The sequence below is a fragment of the Monodelphis domestica genome, chromosome 3, assembly GCF_027887165.1.
Source record: "Monodelphis domestica isolate mMonDom1 chromosome 3, mMonDom1.pri, whole genome shotgun sequence".
NCBI classification, from domain to species: Eukaryota; Metazoa; Chordata; class Mammalia; order Didelphimorphia; family Didelphidae; genus Monodelphis; species Monodelphis domestica.
The window spans coordinates 177,797,772-177,819,741 of record NC_077229.1 but is presented as its reverse complement, the minus strand read 5'-3'; the positions used below and the strand labels follow the sequence as shown (position 1 = coordinate 177,819,741).

The window sequence follows — 21,970 nt, the reverse complement described above, 5'->3', positions numbered from 1 at the left end:
CCAGAGGTGTCAAACATAAGGAGAACTAGATTAAATTGTAATTAAGAAACATTTAACAAAATAAAAATATACTGAAACATAGTGCTGATAACGTGATTTTCTAAGTGAATATACAGGCTATGAGGATCATTATATGTATGGTTTAGTGCTCCTCCCACCCCACCCCAGCCCTTCCCTTTCTGTTTTTGGTTTGGCACCACAGCTCTAGACAATTTTAGGACTATTCGTTTCAAAGAAAGTACCAATCTGCATCTGTAGATCAAACTTCCTTCACCTAGGAGTCTCCACCACTAATGAAATGAAGTCTCATATCCAATATCTCTCTTAACTTATGACAGACAAATTATTGTCATTACTAAGACACGTTAACAAACAGTATCTTATATATCTTACTCATATCATGCCTATATACTGCTTCTGTTTGTAAGATGTGAGAATAGGGAATTTTTACAGAGGTATAAGAGAGCTTCCTCAGAGTCATACAATTGAATCAGTAAAATACTCAGAATGTAGTAGTTGGCTATTCTCTTGTTTTCTTAGCTTAAAATTTTTTGGTATTGGGCATTCTTAACATTACACAAATGAATTTTATAAATATCAGTAACTAATTAGAACATGTTATAAGTAGGGTTCATAGTTTTTGGGTTTTCAGTGGGTTACTGAATATGATTGATATAAGTAGTGTTTGAAAAAACAAATTCAGTATCAAAGTAAAGATGGAATAAGAAATTTGAGAATTAGCTTCATTATGAAGCTAATGATATGCAAAGAGTTGATAGTGGCAAAGCTAATAATATTGAAACTAAAATACTAGACCAAGTCCAGATTTCTTATGCATTTATAAAATATAAATGCTATAAATCCTTTTACTTGTATGGCATGTGAAATGTCATAAGTGCTTTTAAAAATTACTAATAACTTTATAAGCCATTTATTTGAAAGTAGAATTATATTTGAACATGTTTGACAGAAAAGGTAAGAATAATTACCAATTTAATAGTTATTTACAAACTTCTGTTGAACACAAAGTTCATAATAAAAATGACTTAGCCAAAATAGATACTTTATTGAAAGGGAGCAGAGACTTATCCTTTGCTTCACTGAGAACTATTTGTTTTATATTCTGTATTCCTTTTTAGCATCTTAGGCTCATTGAAATATTATGAAAATGTTTAGCATTTTTAGCTTCTAATGTATACTTTGGGGGGGGGGCTTTTGTTTTACCTTATAGTTTTTTCCAAGAATAATGACAGAACTTTCAGAACTACAGGAATTCTATGACCCAGACACAGTAGAACTTATGACATGGATAAAGTAAGAATTTAACTTCAGAAATAACATAACTGTCTTATGTAATCTTATTTTAAAATACCTTATTGTTTAGCTTTTAATTAATCCTAATTTACTGCTTTTATGAATGATTCAAAGGAGGAAATATCCCTGAAAATTTTATTATTAGATATATTTAATATTTGAGATTTTCAGATGCTGATTTTTTAGAAGTGAGCAAATTTTTATATCTAAAACATAGTAACTAAGATTAGGAGTTGTAGTTTCTGTAAATGTTTCTTTGGCTACTGTACTTTGAGAAATACTGTACTTGTAAATTTGAACTATATCTAAAAAATGTGTTATTTCTAAAATATATAATTTACTTTGATAAACATAACCTGTATGATGCTGGTCCAATCACTTGAACTCTCTGGGCCTCAGTTTGCTCATCTGTAAATTAAGGATAGTCAGATAGATGGCCTCTGGAGGCTGTTCCAGCTCTAAATCTGTAATCCCATTTTTAGAGTATACTTTAGAATATGATACAATGTGGCAGGAAAATGACACAAATGGATTTTGTAAATATATAAACATGTAAGTATGACTATTTTTAGAAAATTTTAACATAGAAGTCATAGAAGGTAAGGTTCATAGTTTTTGATTTTCAGTGAAAACAATGTCTTAGGAAAGACTGATTCTATTGCATAATTGATATTATGAATCATTGATGTCTTAAATGGGTTATTGAATATGATTAGTATAAGAAATAAGTTTGAAATAACAAAATCCTAGGGCTTCTATTTATTCATTAGAGACTGTGGTCAAGTCATGTAACTTCTCTAGGACTCATCTATAAGGTGAGCTACTTAAGGGTTAAAAATTAAGGTTGGACTATGATCATGTGGTTGCTGAAATTAACATATCTCAAGTCAAAATGACTTATAGCAGTTTATAAAATAAAGGGAAAGAGTGAAAGTAGATAAATGAGAAAGAGGGCAGAGTAAGAAATCTAGCTTGATGAGCTAAACTATTTGCTCCAACCCTGGCTTTACTCCAGAAGCCCCAGCCAGAGGGCCTAGGAGTAAATTAAGCCAGGGCTCCAGCCACAAGGCCTCCTCCAAGATGGGGGAGGGGGCCTCTCTGGACGCTAGTCCCTCCAGGAGCCAGGATAGGAGTCAGCTTTTTCACTCACCCACGTGGTAGTCCTAAAGGAAGATCTAAGAGCAGCAGCCCAAGGTCCCAAGCCAGAGCTCCTCAAGGCCAAATTCGAAGGAGAAAGAGTTGGTCACAGGAAGTTCTTGCCACTTTTAAAGATCCGTCTCTGCATCACTTCCTGTGTTTTCCTTCCACTTTACATGGAACTGCAGTTTTAGAATTTTCTTAGGACTGCTCAGGGGGCAGTCAGTCATTTCTCAGTTGTCGCCCACTCTATCACGTATTTTGTAGACCTTCCCTCACTTAAGGAAATGTGGGGTTATATATACTTCTGATGATTAAATCATTTTCACAGCTAATAAAATCAGTAGTAGTCACCTCACAGGATTGTTCTGAGGAAAATGTATAATTTGATGGGTCCAGCAAATGGCAGTTATGATTAATCTATCTTTTAAGGCATAGTTTTATAAAACTTTAATGTTTAGGGGCAGCTAGATGGCTCAGTGGATGGAATGCCAGGCCTGGAGTTGGGAGGATCTGGATTTACATCTGACTTCATATACTTCCTAGATGTGACCTTGGGCAAGTCACTTAGCCCCAATTACCTTGCCCTTACTGCTTTTCTGCCTTAGAAGCAATACTTAAAACTTTTGCTTTTATTAAGTTGTCATTTTATATGAGACTCTCTGTGGAGGTACTGTTCTCAAGGAGTTTACAGCTTTGTTAAGAAAAAGATACATACAGACAACTTTGATCCAGTGATGGTGAGAAATATACAAATGCAAGATCTTAACAAAGTGCCAGGGGAAACTTGAGGAGGCGGAGAGCACTTTCACTTGTGGAGGATGATGAAGACCCTCCTGAGGATCTAGCTCTTCAAGAAAGGGACCCTATGAAGAAGACAAAACAGGAATGAAGGGAGAGGAGCTCGATCCAATTATAGGCGAGCATATCCAAAGACACAGAGATAGGAGTTGGTGGGACAGGAATGGAAATGAGAGCTGAGTTTAGCCACAATACAAATGTGAAGCTGATTGGTAGGAAATGCTTAGGACTAGGAAGTGGCAGGCTTTTTGAATGGAGGAGTGACATGATCAGAGCTGCTCATTAGTCATATGTGTAGGTAAGTCATGAAAAGTATAGAACAGAGGGAATAGCACAGTGCTTAGCACAGTACCAGGTATGGAGTAGGCATTTCAAAAATGCTTATTGACTGGCTGATGGAATAGACTGGATGTAAAAATATGACAGAAAACTAGTCTAGGTAAAGATAAAATTTTGGTTAGCATCATAAACTGTAAGGCACTATAAATTTTGAAAAAAATTATTCTCCTTATTCTACTTCTGGTCTTTCTATATACTATGTTCATTAATATACTTCTCCCTTCAGTCATGTGGCACAGTGGAAGGAGAGCAAGCCTTAGTGTCAAGAAAATGTGGATTCATATCATTTGTCTGAAACATACTAGTCAGTCACTTAGCCTCTCAGTGTATCAGACATCTCTGAGGTTATAATTTGCAGAGGTTTTATGGATCTCTTTTGGTAGGCAATGCAAATCACAAATCCAAGGTGAAACAGAAAGAGCAACTTGCTAATATAGAAGCAATCTCACTACATCATATTCTTAGCTACATAGAACTTTTTTCTCAGCAGAACAAGTAACAGATTTCTGAATATGGATTCAAGACTCTCCACCAGTTATGTTATCCTACCTTTCTGTCCATATCTTAATCAGTCTCTTATCTCTGTTCGACTTTACTTGCTTATTAGTCTCTCTATACTTGATTCTTTCTCTCCAACCTTTGTCTAAGCCATCTGTAACTCATACGGTTGTCCAGCTCTGATTATTCACCAGAATACAATTATCTATTCCTTTAAAGGGATTTTTAATATATATCTCTTTTAGGAAGTTTTTATTTGCTGATTTAAGCTCCAAACTACCGGTTTTATAACTGTAACATCCAATCTGTCATTTTCTAGGAGAAATATAAGCCTCCCTTATTGATTTCCATTGGTTATCCTTTGTACAGACTTATGTTGGTCTCTTTACTAGCCTAAGGGTAGTGAATCCTTTTGGCTTATACACTTTAAAAGGGTTAAAATTGCATGCCCTGAGGCATTTTATAAGTCAGTCTTTAAACTTTCATTAAGTACCTACTGTGCCAGGCACTGTGCTAATAGGAAGGGAGAAACCTAGTAATCATTTACCCATTTTAGTAGCTAAGAATTCAGTAAACTAAACAAAGAAATAATTATATGGAATTGCTTTCCTATAATCAGACCAGAATTCATACATCCAAATGAGAATTGTCTCTTACATAATATTTGTTGCCATTGCTCAAAAGAGTACCTTATATCTGTTATCAGATTATCTAGGTGGCTCAGTCAATAGAGAGCCAAGCCTAAATCCGATCCCCTGGATTTAAATCTCATCTCAAATACTTCCTAGCTGTGTGACCCTGGGCAAGTCACTTAACCCTAATTGCCTAGTCCTTACCACTCTTCTGCCTTGGAACTAATACCTAGTATCAATTCTAAGACAGAAGGTAATAGTTTAAAAAACAATGTTATCTCAGATTATAGCTTAAATAGTACCTATTTTTTCTTTTTGCTAGCAGAGACACATCTTTACATGGAATTCTAAGTTTGCATCTAATATTGTGCATCCCTGCTTCTGTGATTACTAAGCAGAAGAGATCCATTACTATGTATAATGCATAGTTTGCCACAATCTTTTAGAATTGAAATAAAATATTGTCTTAAACAATATCCTTGTCTGTTTAATATGTAAATCAATGTTGTTTTTGCAGAAGGCAGGCTCCAGTTGCAGCTGTGTTTGCAGGGAGTCCACAGTTGATGGGTGTGATTAAGTTGTGCACTGGATGGATGGTGACCAATTTGCCTCTTTACAATGATGAAGATCTTCTGAAGAGAAATGAAAACGTAAAGCATTCATAATTCTCCATCTGGGGAATCATTTGGGCACTTGGTTCCTTGTTACCAGTCTATTTTAATAGAGTTCACTAATTAAGATTTCTGAAAATGTGCTTATGTTCAGCTGATTACTGAAATAGGAAAATCTGAAACAACTTTAGAAAGCCAAATTCAAATCAGCTTTTTTTTTTTCTCAAGGCATGTAAGATAATTATTAAAGGAACCAAAATTAAGGCTTATCTGTTAGTAAGTTCTTTCTTGTAAAACAAAATTGTTGAAAAGATCCAAGGAAAAAGAACACAACCCTGGGGCATTTTATTGGAAACCTCCTAACATGCTGAGATTGAAACATTAACAGCTACTCATTGAATATGACATTAAAACCTGTTACCTATCCATTTAATTATATCATCCTCAAGTTTAAATCTTTCCAAATTAACCATAAGTGTGTACATTCCTTCAATCTACCAGTTTAGTAACCCTATTAAAAAAATTGTTGCCTGTTAAGAGTTCATTTTAGTCTAATCCTGATGAAACCATGCCAGTTCTTTTAAATGATCTGTTCCTTAAATTCTGCATTCCTTCACCCAAGAATTTAAGTTAAACCCACTGCTCTGTGGTATATGGGCTTTATTAATTTCCCCTTTTTGAATATGGGAACATTTGCCCTTCTCAGGACTGCACATTATTGCTCCCATTCTTCATGATCTTTCAGATTCTTATGGATAGTAGTTTAGCAAGTGCATTCTCCAGTTTTTTCATTGTTTGGTGATGTAGTTCATCTGAATCAGGTGGTTGGAATTTATATTATCATGCAAAACTTACTTCCTTATTGGTCATTGTTGTCAGATAATACTCACATAAAATCAAAACCCCAAAATGAAAACACAAAGTGAAAAACATAAGCTTTGATCTATATCCAACTCCAATAGTTTTTTCTCTGGAGGTGGATAGCAGTCTTTGTCATAAATCCTTCAGAGTTGTCCCAGATCATTATATTGCTGAGAGCAGCGAAGACTTTCGTAGTTGATCCTCACACAGTATTGCTGTTACTCTGTACGATGTTCTCCTGGTTCTGCTTATTTCACTCTGCATCAGTTCATGTAGGTCCCAAATTTCAAGTCTGCTATTAGCCATTCAATTTATATGTCTAAGCGTCCTTCAAATTCCACATATCCAAAACAGTTCCCTTCTCCTCTCTACACACAAAAATCACTTTTTTCTTCTTGCCATCCCTGTTTCAATTAATGGTATCATTATCTTCCTATGCAAGCTAGGTTAGAATCATCTTCTATGCATTCTTTTCTTACCCACCACATTCAGTCATTTACCATCTCTCATTTCTATCATTTGTCAAAGATCTGACTTCATCTTTTTCCATTCTACACCCCAATTCAGACCACCATTATTACCTAATTTAAGTTCTTTGAATTAATTTTAACATAATTATAGAATTTTAGTATTGAAGGGAATTTAGAGATTATCTATTGTCCTTGTACCCGGAATTATTCTTCATATTCAAGGTAATGCAGACAGCAAGAAGAAGAAGAGCTAAAAGAAGGGATAGGAATTTCTTAAACTCCACTGAAGGATTTTTCAGATCCTTCAGAGTAGGGTCCGGAGAGTAAAGAGTTTTTCCAAGTTCTAAGATATGACTAGAACCTACATCTGCTAACTTCAAGTCTAATATTCCAAATCTAATTACTATATTTTAGTTATTATGTGTGAAAGTATTTCAGGGGCAACTAGGTGGTTCAGTAGATAAAGAACTAGGCCTAGAGATGGAAGATCCTGGGTTCAAATCAACAAATGTTTAAATCATAATTTTTTACGTTTGGGGGCAGCTGGGTAGCTCAATGGATTGAGAGCCAGGCCTAGAGATGGGAGGTCCTATGTTCAAATCTGGCCTCAGACACTTCCCAGCTGTGTGACCCTGAGCAAGTCACTTAATCCCCACTGTCTAGCCCTTACCACTCTTCTGTCTTAGAATCGATATTGATTCCAAGATGGAAGGTAAGGGTTTTTTAAAAAATAATAATAATTTTAAGTTCTTCTTTGGATAGGTGCCACATGTAGCAAATAAAACAATAGCCCTGACTCTCAGGAAACTTAAATTAAAATTATATATGAAAAACACTAAAAAGGTTTTGGAAAAGATGATCTGTAAAGACCTTTCTCATTTTAACTTGTAACCCTAGGAATTAAATTTTGTACAAAACTGAACTCTTTTTCCAAACTCTAAAAGTAGTCTACTCCCCACAACTGAACAAGAAGTTCCTCACTGGCAGAAGCCTTGTTTAGGGTGCTTCTGGACCCCTAACAGATATTTGCACAGAGCTATTGAGTAAATAAATGTCAGATGGTTGGCATTTTCATATATTTTCAAGTCATTATTATTTTGTTCTCCAATCTGATAGATCTATCAAATCTATTCAAAGAGGTCTGCTGAAGATATTTATAAGATACTTACGTCCTACAAAGCTAACTACTTGATTGTAGAAGATGCTATCTGCAATGAAGTGGGAACCATGAGAGGATGTAGGGTTAAAGACTTGCTGGATATTGCAAATGGCCATGTAAGTAACTGTTTGGAAGACTGAATACTTATGTTTACCATAGCATGAGGAAATAAGGTTCAAAATTTGATTTTCAAAAATTCATTTTTAGAATTTACACTTAAAATATAAGCAAAGATATACAGTGTTTGTTACTATTACTTGCAGTCTTAGATATACCTATTTAATTTATATCAATTTCCTATTTTTACTAGGTCTTCTTTCATCCTAATCTGCAGTAAAACTATCTCTGGCATCTAAAATGCCTAGGGAGTTGGGATACCTGATAAGTGGGATCCTCTGGGAGGTACACTCAGAGCCATTCTTGACTTCAGAAAAGGTCTATGATGTTACCTTGACTCAGTCCATCTTATTTGCTGACAACTAAAATCTCTTTTTTCCCTCCTACCTAGGAGCATACTTTGTTCCACATCCTTGGAACAGTTTGTTGGGGAAGATTGGTATTCTATAAGTTTACTTTTCTTCTCTTTTCTTTCCTAGTTTACTGATAAGAAAGTACTGCATTTATGTATAACATTACCTGTCATTATGACTTTTAGTTTTTTTTAAACCCTTACCTTCCAACTTAGAATCAATACTTTATGAACCATATTTCCCTCATATTGTGCAAAAACTCTGACTTAAGCATACTTTTTCTTTCCATTCCTTATTTGCTCAGTAATAGTCCAAAAAGGAGAGTGGAATGTAAAGTAAACCATCTCCATATCCAGCCCTCATCCTTGACTCCTTAAAGTATAAAAATTTGTCTTGGGTAAGCAGGAATTTTATTTCCTCACTCAGATGACTGAGATATACATTATATACATACACACACACACATTATAACAGTCTGTTGTGGAGCCCAAGTGTTCACTAATTCATACAGAGGCTATTATGCCTTGGTGACCAAATTAAAACTTTTACTTGGAGATTAATAGGAAGAGTTGTGGTTCAATGAAAAGTGCATTGGATTTGGAGTCAGGAATGATGAGGATTTAGATCTTGCCTCACACCTACTTGCCATGAGCCTCAGTTTCCTTATCTGTAAAATATAAAAGGTAAAATGGAAATAATATCTATAGTATTTACCTCCCAAGGATTGTTGGGAGAATCAGATTAGAGAAGGTGCTTTGCAATCTGAAAATGTTTTAAGATGTCAGTTTTTAAGATTGAAATAACATGCATGTAGCTCAAGAAAATTAGTATTGAAATGGCATCTATGCAGAAGTTATTCATTGAAAGTTTTGCTATTTATATTTGAGTTTCTTCTAGAGCTAAAGCAAGCATTTTTAACTTGCTGTTTTGTATCTTTTGGTATAGGTGGTTTGTGAAGAAGGTGACAGTTTTACCTACTCAAAATATGGACGATTTTGCCATGAGATCAAAATTAACTATTCTCCATATGTGAATTATTTCACTAGAGTATACTGGAACAGATCTTACTTTGTATATAAAATCAACACTGTGATATCCTTCCAGTCTTGAAAAATAGCAAAGCCTTCCTTTCAAAGACTGTATGACATGAAGAAACATGGAATGCTATTTTCCTACTTATGTATACTTTTGCAAATCAAAGTTTGGACCTTTGAAATGGTGTTTTTTCCCCCCTGGTTTTTTTTTCTCATTAATTTGTTTCCAGGCCCAGAATTTCCTAGGTAAAAATAACATCAACTTAGGATGTTGATAATGTAGCAAATCTTCCAGTTTTGACTTATGCCAGTAACATAACTTTCTTTTGCATTGGTCATCCTATATTTTACCTTCTAAAGTACTATCACATCTTCCCTGTAGATGTTTATCTAAATAAAATATATTAGAACCCCATTATCATATGGATTTGAAAATATAATTGCATAGCAGTGAAACCTTGCTATAATACATTTAGTCTATAAGGGAATTTTTTTGTCCTGGATACCATGGCATATAACTTTACTAATCCTTATAATAAAGAATCAAGGAAAACAATAAACGTAAAGAGAAATAGTATAGTTTTAAATGGGCATTATACAAAGGGAAGTAGTCTTTTAAAAGATTTTAAAATTACATGAAGTTTTGTTTTTTCTAGTGTCCAAAATCCAAATATTTATGATATTCATACAAATAGTTTGGTTTTTCCTTAAATATTGCTTATAAGTGAGTACATTACTTTTTAAAATATATCCATGCATAATACATTTTAATTCTGTATTATTATGTAGTTAATTTTTTGTCACAGTAAAATGTCATACATTTGATACCAGTTTAATCATGATTTTAAAATAATTATTGGTGCCTACATTTTTAATATGCATTTCAAAGGCTGTTAACATATATTTTAAAATATAAATATTGGAAATAAAATCTGCTTGGATGTTTCTTGTCAGAATTTTTAATACAGTTTAGTCTGTTGCCAGCTACTATAGTGGTATAAATTATTTTGTCTTAACTTCTTGGCTGTATTAAAGGAAATTGAAGCTCCTTAATATAACCCATCCTAAAATAAGATTGCATATGCACTAAAAAGACTTAAAATTACTCATGATCTCAGCTCTTAACCACATGTCTGCACAGATGGATACTTATTATTAAATAAATTAGAAAGAAATTCTTTGTCATTTAGCAAGCTTCCCTAAAAACTTCAATATTAAAGACTAACTGGTCATTTTAATCAGCTTTGCAAATTTGTCATTCTTCAAATTTACAAGCCTTCTTGTGGTCTCTTAATTGCTTTCAATATTTGCTAAGACATCAATGTGATTTATGAGAAGTGGCAACCTGTAGACATATTATGTTTAGGATATACAGATAGTGCTTAGTTGGGTTTTTTTTTTCATGCTCTTGCACAATTTTTTTTTCAGAATGTTCAGTTTTTAAAGTAGTGCTGAAATCACATCACTACTATGAACAATATTAGAAGGAAAAAGTCTTCATTATGCATGAATGTATTTTTGAAAAATCATATGTGTTCTTTTATGGCTGTCATATGGAGAGTATATTCAGTGTTGATGGAACAGAATCTGTTTCATTAGTCATTTTCACATGTATAATTCTGTAATTATAGTAAGATATCTTCAATAAAACTACTTGTACTTCTTGGGGATTATGTGAGGGAATCTATACCCTACCCCCAATGGCCTGGCATCTCTGGACATCCCCTGATGTCAGCTGGAGCATCATTGTACAGCACCGCTACAGAGAAGCCCAAGGCTGTCTTGACTTCAGAGTTTGAACTAAGGACTGTTGGCACTACTGCAGAACAGTATAGGTCAAAAGCCAGCTAAATGGAGAATATTAAGCTTTTATTTAGAGTGATCTATTTCCACCCTCTCTCATCAATCACCTTATCCTTTCTATTAATAAACTATCAAAACCTTTGGCCTGGTCCCACATTTTTATATTAATAGTAGTCTTTTGCTTTATGCCTTACGATACTGTTGAACTGGTTAATTGAACAAATATTATCTACCATGCTTCACTGTATAAGATTATGAGAGTATGTAGTAAATTCTATAATAGTATGTACATTGAGGATGTCAAGAAGGAATAAAGACAGTAATGGGAAATTGGCCTCCCAGTGCAGCATCAAATAAGTTACCTTTTCATTGATGTTTGGTATTATCATTGTCTTAATGTTGCACTGAGTTGGTTTAAGGCCTTTTTTAAATAATAAAAATTTTCTTTTACTTCCACTAGTTGGCTTTGCTAAACAGACTTTTTGATGGATGTGAAGGAATTTCCAGTTGAACTTTATTAAGAAAATATTTTTATGCAGTAGCTGTTAAAAAGAAATACCTGAATCTCTTGAATAGAAATGATTATGTTGGACTTTATTAAAGAACAGTTTGTGTTCGATTTTAATAGTTAAGCCACATCAAAACCTGGAAAATTTTGGGTAGAAGTAGCCAAATCCATATGCTGTTTTCTGCTTATGAAATAATATCCTCACTTGAGTCATTTACAATTTCCTTTTATATGTTAATTATATGTCCTAGCAATCTAAAATAAGCAGTTCATAATAAGTGTCCATACTTTTGAGAATGAGAAGTATTTATGAAGGAAATCCAAATATACTTTGCTTATGGTACTTCAAACCTATTAAAATTAAGTGCCTTGATTATTCTGTTTTTAGCTCCTTTTCCAAAAGTTAACCATTTTGCCCACTTTCTCTGGGAAATTATGCTAACATTACTTTAATATGCTCATTTTCTAGGCAGTATCCTCATTATATTGAGTTTGTTATTAGCATTTATTGGGTGAGAAAGGTCCTAATACTTTTTTTTATTTTTTAAACCCTTACTTTTCCGTCTTAGAATCAATACTGTGTATTGGCCTTGGCCTGACTCAATCCACTGAGCCACCCAGCTGCCCCCTAGGTACTAATACTTTTAAGGTACCTATGCTAACTAAAATATTTTGCTTATTTGATTATACTTCAAAACTCCAGAGTAAAAACAAAAACAACTACCTTGCATGTTTAACAAGGCCTATTGCACCAAATCATTGTTAACCTATCCTTAGCAATTCTCATTCCTGGCTTATTACTGAAATCTTTGTGTTTCTGCAATACTTAATCTCCTTTCTGCTTTTGTAGTTACTAAAATTGTGTTGCTTTCAGTTGAAATCTTTTTTAATGATGCCTATCCAAATTATCAGTCACATAGCAGTGTGCCAATATTTAAAGTTTCAAAACACTCAGAAAAATTCTAAACTGGCACGTGAAAAGTGGTAAGTCAAAAAAAGCTTTGGCACATAGTTATCAGCTTAATCATATCTATAAGCTCAGACTTCTCTGACTTCCCATTTAATCTGGATTAAAACTAACGCTGTGTGAGAATTATTAAATTATACTATAATTGTATTTACTTTTGATGATTTCATGAGAATTTTAGCCTTTTTTGCCTTTGAACTCTTAAAGTATGCCTTTTATATTGTAACTTGTGTGTTTCACTTTACAGAGAGAGCATGTGCTTAAAATTGTATATAAATTTTTTTTTCAAATAAAAAATTTTTAATTGCCCTAAGGAGTCTTGTGCTATTAAAAAGATCTGAGTTTTTCATCCTCTGATTCTAAGAATCTTTTATTTTATAAAGCAAATTATGATTCTTTAATTCATTCTTTGTATAAATCTCAGCTATTTCATGTAGAATTTACTTAAAGTAAATTAAACTTCTAGCAAATGATTATTAGTCCATTTTCCTTAGTATAATACAAAATATGAATAATACTCTAGATTACTAACCCAAATATTACGTATAATTTTAGTTTTATTCCTTTCCTTTGGTGATTCTCAGATGATAACTTGTACCCAAGGTGACATGCATCTTTCCTTCACTTTTGGTTTTTAAGTACAAAGCTTGTCTATATTGTTTTAGAGAACTAGAATGTACACCTTCAAATGTAGGCAATTTAAAGTGGAAGTGATGTAAGTATGGATATTATATCATTAGTATAATCTCATCAAGTTATTTTGTGAAACTAAAAATTGAATTTAATCTAGAAGTTCCAAAGGGGTGTGTTTTTCTCAACTATGTTTCAATGTCCATTAAGTATTATTTAAGTCATGTTTTTTATGTATCATAATTTAAAGGCCTAAAAGATTTTGTGGAATCAAATATACTGAGTTAATTATTGTCATTAAAGATCTCTCAGCAGTGATAATGTTTAGATTGTGGCAGATGTAAACATCTGTGCAAAGTCTTAAAGATGAATGTACTCAAAAACATAGAAAGAACACTGCAGACCAATCTCCTTAATGAACATAGACGCAAAAATCTTAAAAATCTAGCAAAGAGACTATAGCAAGTTATCATGAGGATTATTCACTATGACCAGGTAGGATCTATACCAGGAATGCAAAGCTGGTTTAACATTAGGAAAACCATCCACATAAAGGACCATATCAACAACCAAACTTAATAAAAATCAACGATTCTCAATAGATGCAGAAAAAGCCTTTGATAAAACATAACACCCATTCCTATTGAAAACTCTAGAAAGTTTAGGAATACAAGGGCCCTTCCTCAAAATAATGAGTATATATTTAAAACCATTAGCAAGAATCATCTATAATGGGGACAAGTTAGGAGCCTTCCCAGTAAGATCAGGGGTGAAGTAAGGATGCCCATTATCACCTCTGTTATTTAACGTTGTACTAGAAATGCTAGCAGATGCGATTAGAGAAGAAAAAGAAATTGAAAAGATTAAAGTAGGCAATGAGGAAACTATCACTCTTTGCTAAAGTTACTTCCACTAGCTTTTTAGTTGATTTTCTAGGGTTCTTTAAGTATGCCATCATAGCATCAGCAAAGTGGCAGGGTAGAAAATAAACCCACATAAATCATCAGCATTTCTATATATTTCCAACAAAACTTAATAGCAAGAGTTAGAAAGAGAAACTCCCATTTAAAATCACTCTACACAATAGAAAATATTTAGGAATTTATTTGCCAAAACAAACACAGTAACTATATGAACACAACTACAAAACACTTCAAAAAAAACTAGATCTAATAATTGGAAAAACAATGATTGCTCATGGGTAGGATGAGCTAATACAGTAAAAATGGCAATCCTACCCAAATTAATCTACTTATTCAGTGCCATACCTATCAAACTAACAAGAAACTTTTTATAGAATTAGAAAAAACTAACAAAGTTCATCTGGAAGGACAAAAGATCAAGAATATCAAGGGAAATAATGAAAAAAAAGTGAAGGATGGGGGTCCAGCAGTACCTGATCTAAAACTGTACTATAAAGAGGTGGTCAAAACAATATGGTACTTGCTAAGAGACAGAAGGGTAGATCAGTGACCTCAATAAGCTAGTGTTTGATAAACCCAAAGCTCCCAGCTTTGGGACAAGAACTCACTATTTGACAAAAACTGCTAGGAAAATTGGAAAACAATATGTGAAAAATTAGATTTAGATCAACATCTCACACCCTATACCAAAATAAATTTAAATTGGATAAATAATATAAAGAGGGAAATCATAAATAAATTAGGTGAACATAGAAGAGTACACCTGTGGGAAAAGAAGGAATTTAAGACCAAGCAAGAGATAGAGAACATTACAAAAATGTAAAATGAATTATTTTTATTATGTTAAATTTAAAAGTTTGCACAAACAAAACCAATGTGACCAAAATTAGAAGGAAAGCAACAAACTGGGAAAACATTTTTATAACAAAATTCTCTGACAGGTTTAATTTCCCAAATATATAAGGAACCAAACCAAGTCAATTTGACAAAAAAATCAAGCCATTCCCCAATTGACAAATATTCAAGGGATATGAATAAGCACTTTTCAGATGAAATCAAGGCTATCAATCAGTACATAAAAAAGTGTTCTAAATCCCTCCTGATTGGAGAAATGCAAATTAAAACAATTCTTAGGTACCACCTTACACCTAGCAGACTGACCAATATGGAGCAAAAGATAGTGATAAATGTTGGAAGGGATGTGGCAAAACTGGAGCAATAATACACTGCTGTAGAGTTGTGAATTGATCCAATCATTCTGGAGAGCAATTTGTAATTATGCTCAAAGGCCTTTAAAAGACTGCTCTTTGATCCAGCCATACTACTGCTAGGTTTATACCCCAAAAAGATAAGAAAAAATACTTGTACTAAAGTATTTATAGCCGTGCTTTTTATGGTGGCAAAAAAAACTGGAAAATGAGAGGATGTCCATGGATTGGGGAATGGCTGAACAAATTGTGGTATCTGATGGTGATGGAATACTATTGTGCTCAAAGGAATAATAAAGTGGAGGAATTCCAAGGAGACTGGAACGACCTCCAGGAATTGATGCAGAGAGAGAGGAGCAGAACCAGGAGAACATTGTACACAGAGACTGATACACTATGGCACAATCGAACATAATGGTCTTCTCTAAGCAGCAATGCAATGACTCAGGACAATCCAGAGAAACTTATTAGAAAGAATGGTATCCACACCTAGGTCTGTGTTGGTCCACAGTCTTTCCCCAATGCCTGACCTCCTCCTAAGGACGCTTCCTCAAACACCAGACCCTTGCGTGTCTTCATTTGCCATGATCTTCACATCACCTCAGGAATACACAGAAAAGACCATTCCATCACTCTTACCATCATTCATGAACTCTGAAATGCCTTTATCTGCTCACCATCCATTGCCATTCTGCTGCCTCTCTAATAGGCAACCTCCATTTTCTCTCCATGACCTCTGATTTTGCAGTCGTGGAGCACTACTTCCCCCTGCATCTTGACCCTTTGGTGATCCAACTCATCTCCACCCTGTCCCTTTCTCCGGAGCCCTTGGGCCTCTTACTGCCTTGCTCTCAGCTCCAGATTGTTCCCATTACCCACTGCCTTTGCTCCTCCTCACCTGCAAGTGAATGAAACCAGAGGAAATCATGAAAATATGCTAAACTAGGTCTTCTCTAATGGGTCCTATTGCAGCAAGAAAGCCTTTTACAATTTCCTAAATAACTCACTATCCCACTCACCACAGTACCTTTTCCAAAACATTTTCATCCCTCCTCAAACCTTCCATAGCTCCCCTTAAGCTTGCTCTCTCAGCTGACCAAAAAAATAATAAATAATAATAATCATCTCAGTCATTTCAGTGAAAAAAAGTTGAAGCCATTAGCCAAAGTCTCACTTTTATACCCTTCTCATCTCACATCACACCAATGTCTTTTGCTTTCCCTGTCTGAACTCCATTCCATGAAGAAGTGACCCTTCTTGCCCAGGCAGATCCCTCTCCCTACACCAATCCCATTTCATTCTATCTTTTCCATCAGATTACTCAAGACTCAGTAATTGAGCTCATCTCCTTTCTCACTTCTCTGTAATCATTCCCTGTCCCCTGGCTGCTTCCCTACTGCCTACAAACTTGGAAATTCTCTTCCCTGCCCAGTTTGTGGCTTTTTGAACCTTAGAATCAAGCCCCTTCTGTGGCTCACTCACCCTGGAACCTCCCCGGGGGTGGGGGGCAACCTTGTCTTAGAATAGCTCTGAAACCTTTGCAGCTGCTTACCAAAGGTTATTTTTGTGAAGGACCTTCATCTTTTCTTCCACTGCTGAGGTTCCTGATGGAAGTTTCTATTTTATGAAAGGTCCTAAACTAGCCTGACTTTGTTCTTCCAGTCCTCTTACTGATTTCCTGGACTTGAAAAAATATGCTATCCTACCAGATATCTTGCTCTCTTTCCCATTTTCAGTTCTCCTTTGTGTATTAAATACCATCATCAAACATATATAACCCAGTGGATTTGCTTATCAGCTCCAGGAGCGGGGAGGGAAGAGGGGTGGAAAAAATCATGAATCATGTAACCATGGAAATACATTCTAAATAAATAAATATTTTTTAAAAACATCATCAAATATCAAGCCAAAACTCTTAATTAAAAAAAAAGACCAACACACAGAAAAGAAGCAAAATCACTTTAAAGAATAACTATGACAATGCTGAAACTTTATCAGTGGGGTGCATTATGACAAAATTTAGGATGCCTATTTACAACAGGACCAAGAAAAAATATTTTAGAGAGGCAGCTAGGTGGTTCCTGGAGATAGGAGATCCTAAGTTCAAATCTGGCCTCCATTACTTCCTAGCAATGTGACCCTAGGCAAGTCACTTTTTTTTTTTAAGTATTTTAAAAATATTTCCATGGATACATGATTCATGTTTTCTTCCCTCATTCCTCTCCCCTACAAATATATATATATATATATATATATATATATATATATATATATATATATATATATATATATATAATCACTTGAACCCATTTCCATATTATTCATTTTTGGAAAATAGCAATCTTGAAAACCCTAAATCACATACCCATATAAACAAGTGATAAATCATGTTTTTCTTCTGTTTCTCCTCCCACAGTTCTTTCTCTCGATGTGGACAGTGTTCTTTATCATAAGTCCCTCAGGATTGTCCTGGATCACTGCATTGCTGTTAGTATCAAAGTATATTATTACATTTTATCCTCCCACAATGTTTCAGTTACTGTGTATAATGTTCTCCTAGTTCTGCTTATTTCACTCTGTATCAGTTCATGTAGTTCTTCCCAGTTCTTATAGAAATCCATCAATTCTGGAAATAGATGTAAGTGATAGCATTTGTATAACCCAGTGGAAATGTTAATTGGATCCGGGAGTGGGGAGGGGAAGGAAAGAAAATGAAATATGTAAACATGGAAAAAATTAAAAAAATTATAAAAAGAAAAAATCGATCAATTCATCATTCCTTGTAGCACAATAGTATTCCATCACCATCATATGCCACAATTTGTTCAGCCATTCCCCAATAGAGGGCATCCCCTAATTTTCTGCCACCACAGAAAACATAGCTATAAATGTTTTTGTACAAACAGGTCCTTGCCTTGGGCAAGTCACTTAACCCCCATTGCCTAGCCCTTACCTCTCTTTTGCAGTGGAACTGATACTTAGTATTGAATCTAAGACAAAAACAAACAAACAATAACAAAGATATTCAGGTAGTGTGGGAAAAAAAAGAAAAAGAATGTGACAGAAGAAAAAGAAATAAAAGAGTCTAAAGTTCAGATTATCAGAGAGAAATGGATTTTCTTTCTAATTCCTTCAAAAATAGTTTCCCAGCAGCAGTTAGAACTTGACCCAACAGTGGCAGTAAATACTTTTCCTTCAAGTCAAATCTCAAAGCAAAAATGCTGTTCTTAAAAAGCTTAGTTCTTGAGTAGACTGAGCTCTATTGGATATGTAGTGGTTTCATATAAATTTATGCATCCTTCCCAAAGCTAGTTGGACAGTGCTATCAGATGTACAGTCCAAACTCTAGGAAATAAGCTTTAAAATGTTTTCTTTTGCTTCTTTTGAAAAGCCTAGGTATTCCATGTCACCCAAGTCTTAGAATCACAGCCTTTTAGACCTGGCAAGATCACTCCTGGCACTTCCTTCCTCTCCAGCCCCCCTTTTATAGGCCAAGAAACTACGAGTTCTACATGGAGAAAAAACTTGTCCAAGTTTGTATAACTAGCAAATGATAATGTAAGGGCACAATTGCAGCTCTTCTGCTTCAAATGCTCTTTCTACTAGCCAGCTTCTATAATGATCCTTCTGCAGAAATCTCTGATATAATTTCTATTTTGAAATTACAGGCATACTTTATTTTATTGGTTTTCCTTTATTGTGCTTCACAGATATTAATGTTTTTTCAGTTTGTGATAACCCTTGCATCAAGCAAGTCTACTGACTCCATTCTTCAGCAGGTGCTCATGCAACTGTCATATTTTGATAATTCTCACAATATTTCAAACTTTTTCATTATTATTATATCTGCTTTGATCATCTGTGAGCAGTGATCTTTGATCTATTGTAATTGTTTTTGGGTGCCACAAATTGCATCCATATAAGATGACAAACTTAATTGAGAAAAATGTATGTGATCTGACTGTTCCATTTCTCTTTCTTCAGGCCTCCCTACTCATAGAGGTACAACAATATTGAAATTAGGCCAATTAATAACCCTATAATAGCCTCTAAGTGTTCTAGTGAAAGGGAATCAATCAATACAGCAATCTTATTAGGTTATCTTACATTAGGAAATTGTCACAGCCACCCCATCCTTCAGCAGTTGCCACACTGATCAGTCACTGCCCCATGAACATCAAGGCAAAATCCTCCATCAGCAGAAAAGATTCCAACTCACCGAAGACTCAGATGATGGTTAACACTTTTAGCAATGAAGTATTTTTTAAATAAGGTATGGACATTTTTAGACATAATACTATTGTACACTTCAGCGACTACAATATAGTATAAAAAAAACTTTTATATGTACTTGGAAACCAAAATATTTGTGACTCACTTTATTGTGGTAGTCTGGGACCAAACCTGCACTATCTCTGAGGTATGTCAGTATAATACTGTGGATGGGATGGTTGCATAAACCTCATTCCAAAAAGCTGTAATAGCCCCAAGAACTCAAAAGAACTTTTAAGTCATTTTGATATTACTAAATTTTGACCATAGTAAGTTTTTTTTTTAAAACCTTTACTTTCTGTCTTAGTAACTACTCTAAGACAAAAGGGCAAGGGGTAGGCAATTAGGATTAAATGACTTGCCCAGAGTCAAAGAGCTAGGAAGTGTCTGAGGCAGATTTTAATTCAGATCCTCCTGTCTCCTAGCCTGGTGCTCTATCCACTGAGTTACTCCACTGCCTCTGGAGTTTCCCTTTTATTTTTTGTAATTAAATTTTTTTTTACTTTTTTATTTTTTCTATTACACAATTCTTTTCTTCCCTTCCTTCCCCCCCACCCAGGTGGTAAATCATCTGATATAAGTTATACCCGGGCTTTCATGCAATACATATTTCCAAAGGGAGGCAGAGCCAAGATGGTGGTTCCCAGACCCATCTTTTCTCTCCCAAATTATCCTCCAAAAAACCCTATGATTTAATGGCTCAAAATGAACTCCGGAACAGTATAACCCACAAAAAGATGAAGTCAAATAATGTTTCAGTCCAAAACAACCTGGAAGGCTGGCATGAAAGATCTATTGCACTGAAAAGAGATTGCAAAGCAGCACCCTCACCATGGAAACAGCCTTGAGAGTGGCTGAATCTATGGCAAAAGCTTCCTGAGCTCTCACAGATGCTAAAGGGTGGGGTGGGGTGGGGTGGGGTGGGGGTGGAGTCAGACCAATGCTGGGAAGAAGATTTCAGAGGTCCCTTTGCTGGTTCTGGGTGAAAGACTCTTGTCCCATTGCCCATACTCAGATTCAGGTTGCCATCCTGGGTCTTCTGTCTCAGGCTGAGGAGGAGCACTGGCAAACGCCAATGCTTGCAGCCCCGAAGGAGCAGAGGACCTTGGTCACAGTTCCAAGGAGGAAAAGAGGGCTTGTGGTTACAGAAAAGAGCACAGGCCAGGAGTATTGAACACACCTTTCCTTAGATCCATGTAGGCAAACCTATGGCATGCATAGCTGAAGGGGCTGTTCCTCTCCCCCTCTCCAAGCACACCTGAGGACATTTCTCTCATCACCTGCCCCTCTGCCCAGTGCTTCTTCCCTCCCCTGTCTGGGGTAAGTGGGGGTTCAAATGATGTGTGAGGGTTGCAGTTTAGGCAACTGATCTCTAAGGTCTCTAAAAAGTTTGTCATCACTGCCTTAGATCATACCACTTTGGAAGAATTGAAAACTTATAAATTCCAGGAGTAAGCTCTGAAGGTGGCTGCAAAAAGAACCTGAAGCTAGGAATAATTCTCCCTTCACCACAGGAACAGAGCCCAATTTTTTTTTTTAAACACTTACCTTCTGTCTTGGAGTCAATACTATATATTGGCTCCAAGGCAGAAGAGTGGTAAGGGCTAGGCAATGGGGGTCAAGTGACTTGCCCAGGGTCACATAGCTGGGAAGTGGCTGAGGCCAGGTTTGAACCTAGGACCTCCCGTCTCTAGGCCTGGCTTCTCAATCCACTGAGCTACCCAGCTGCCCCCAACAGAGCCCAATTTTAACAGTTTCTTTAAAAAAAGAAAAGAAAAAGGCTGGAAAATAAACAACAACAACAAATTCAACATAGAAAGTTATTTTGGTGACAGGAAAGACACAAACTCAGAGGAAGACAATAAAATCAATACTGCTGAATCCAAAACCTTCAAGGAAAATATGAATTGGTTTCAAGTCCCAAAAGAATGAATAGAAGAGCTCAAAATGGATTTTAAAAATCAAATAAGAGGATCAAGGATATCCAGGGGAATAATGGAAAAAAACAAAAAACAAAGGAAGGTGGTCTTGCAGTCCCAGATCTCAAACTATACTATAAAGCAGTGGTCATCAAAACAATTTGGTAATGACTAAGAGACAGAAAGGAGGATCAGTGGAATAGACTTCGGGTAAGTGACCTCAGCAACACAGTCTATGACAAACCCAAAGATCCCAGCTTTTGGGACAAAAATCCACTATTTGATAAAAACTGCTTGGAAAATTGGAAGACAGTGTGGGAGAGATTAGGCTTGGATCAATACCTCACACCCTACAATGGATGAATGACTTGAATATAAAGAAGGAAACTGGGGGGGTGGGGGGGAGGCAGCTGA

At 35.3% G+C, this 21,970-nt stretch overlaps 1 protein-coding gene across 2 annotated transcripts in view; it reads left to right on the top strand.

Annotated features, from left to right (window-relative positions):
- The window catches only part of DPY19L4 (dpy-19 like 4), a 54,910-nt gene extending 41,993 nt beyond the window's left edge, over positions 1-12,917 (top strand). For both annotated transcript variants that reach the window (XM_007488120.3, XM_007488121.2), the window contains 4 exons: positions 1,232-1,314; positions 5,239-5,371; positions 7,780-7,938; positions 9,238-12,917. In XM_007488120.3, the coding sequence (XP_007488182.2) occupies positions 1,232-1,314; positions 5,239-5,371; positions 7,780-7,938; positions 9,238-9,402 (540 nt within the window). In that variant the 3' untranslated portion in view covers positions 9,403-12,917. The remainder of the gene's footprint in view (positions 1-1,231; positions 1,315-5,238; positions 5,372-7,779; positions 7,939-9,237) is intronic.
- The last annotated feature ends 9,053 nt before the right edge of the window (positions 12,918-21,970 follow it).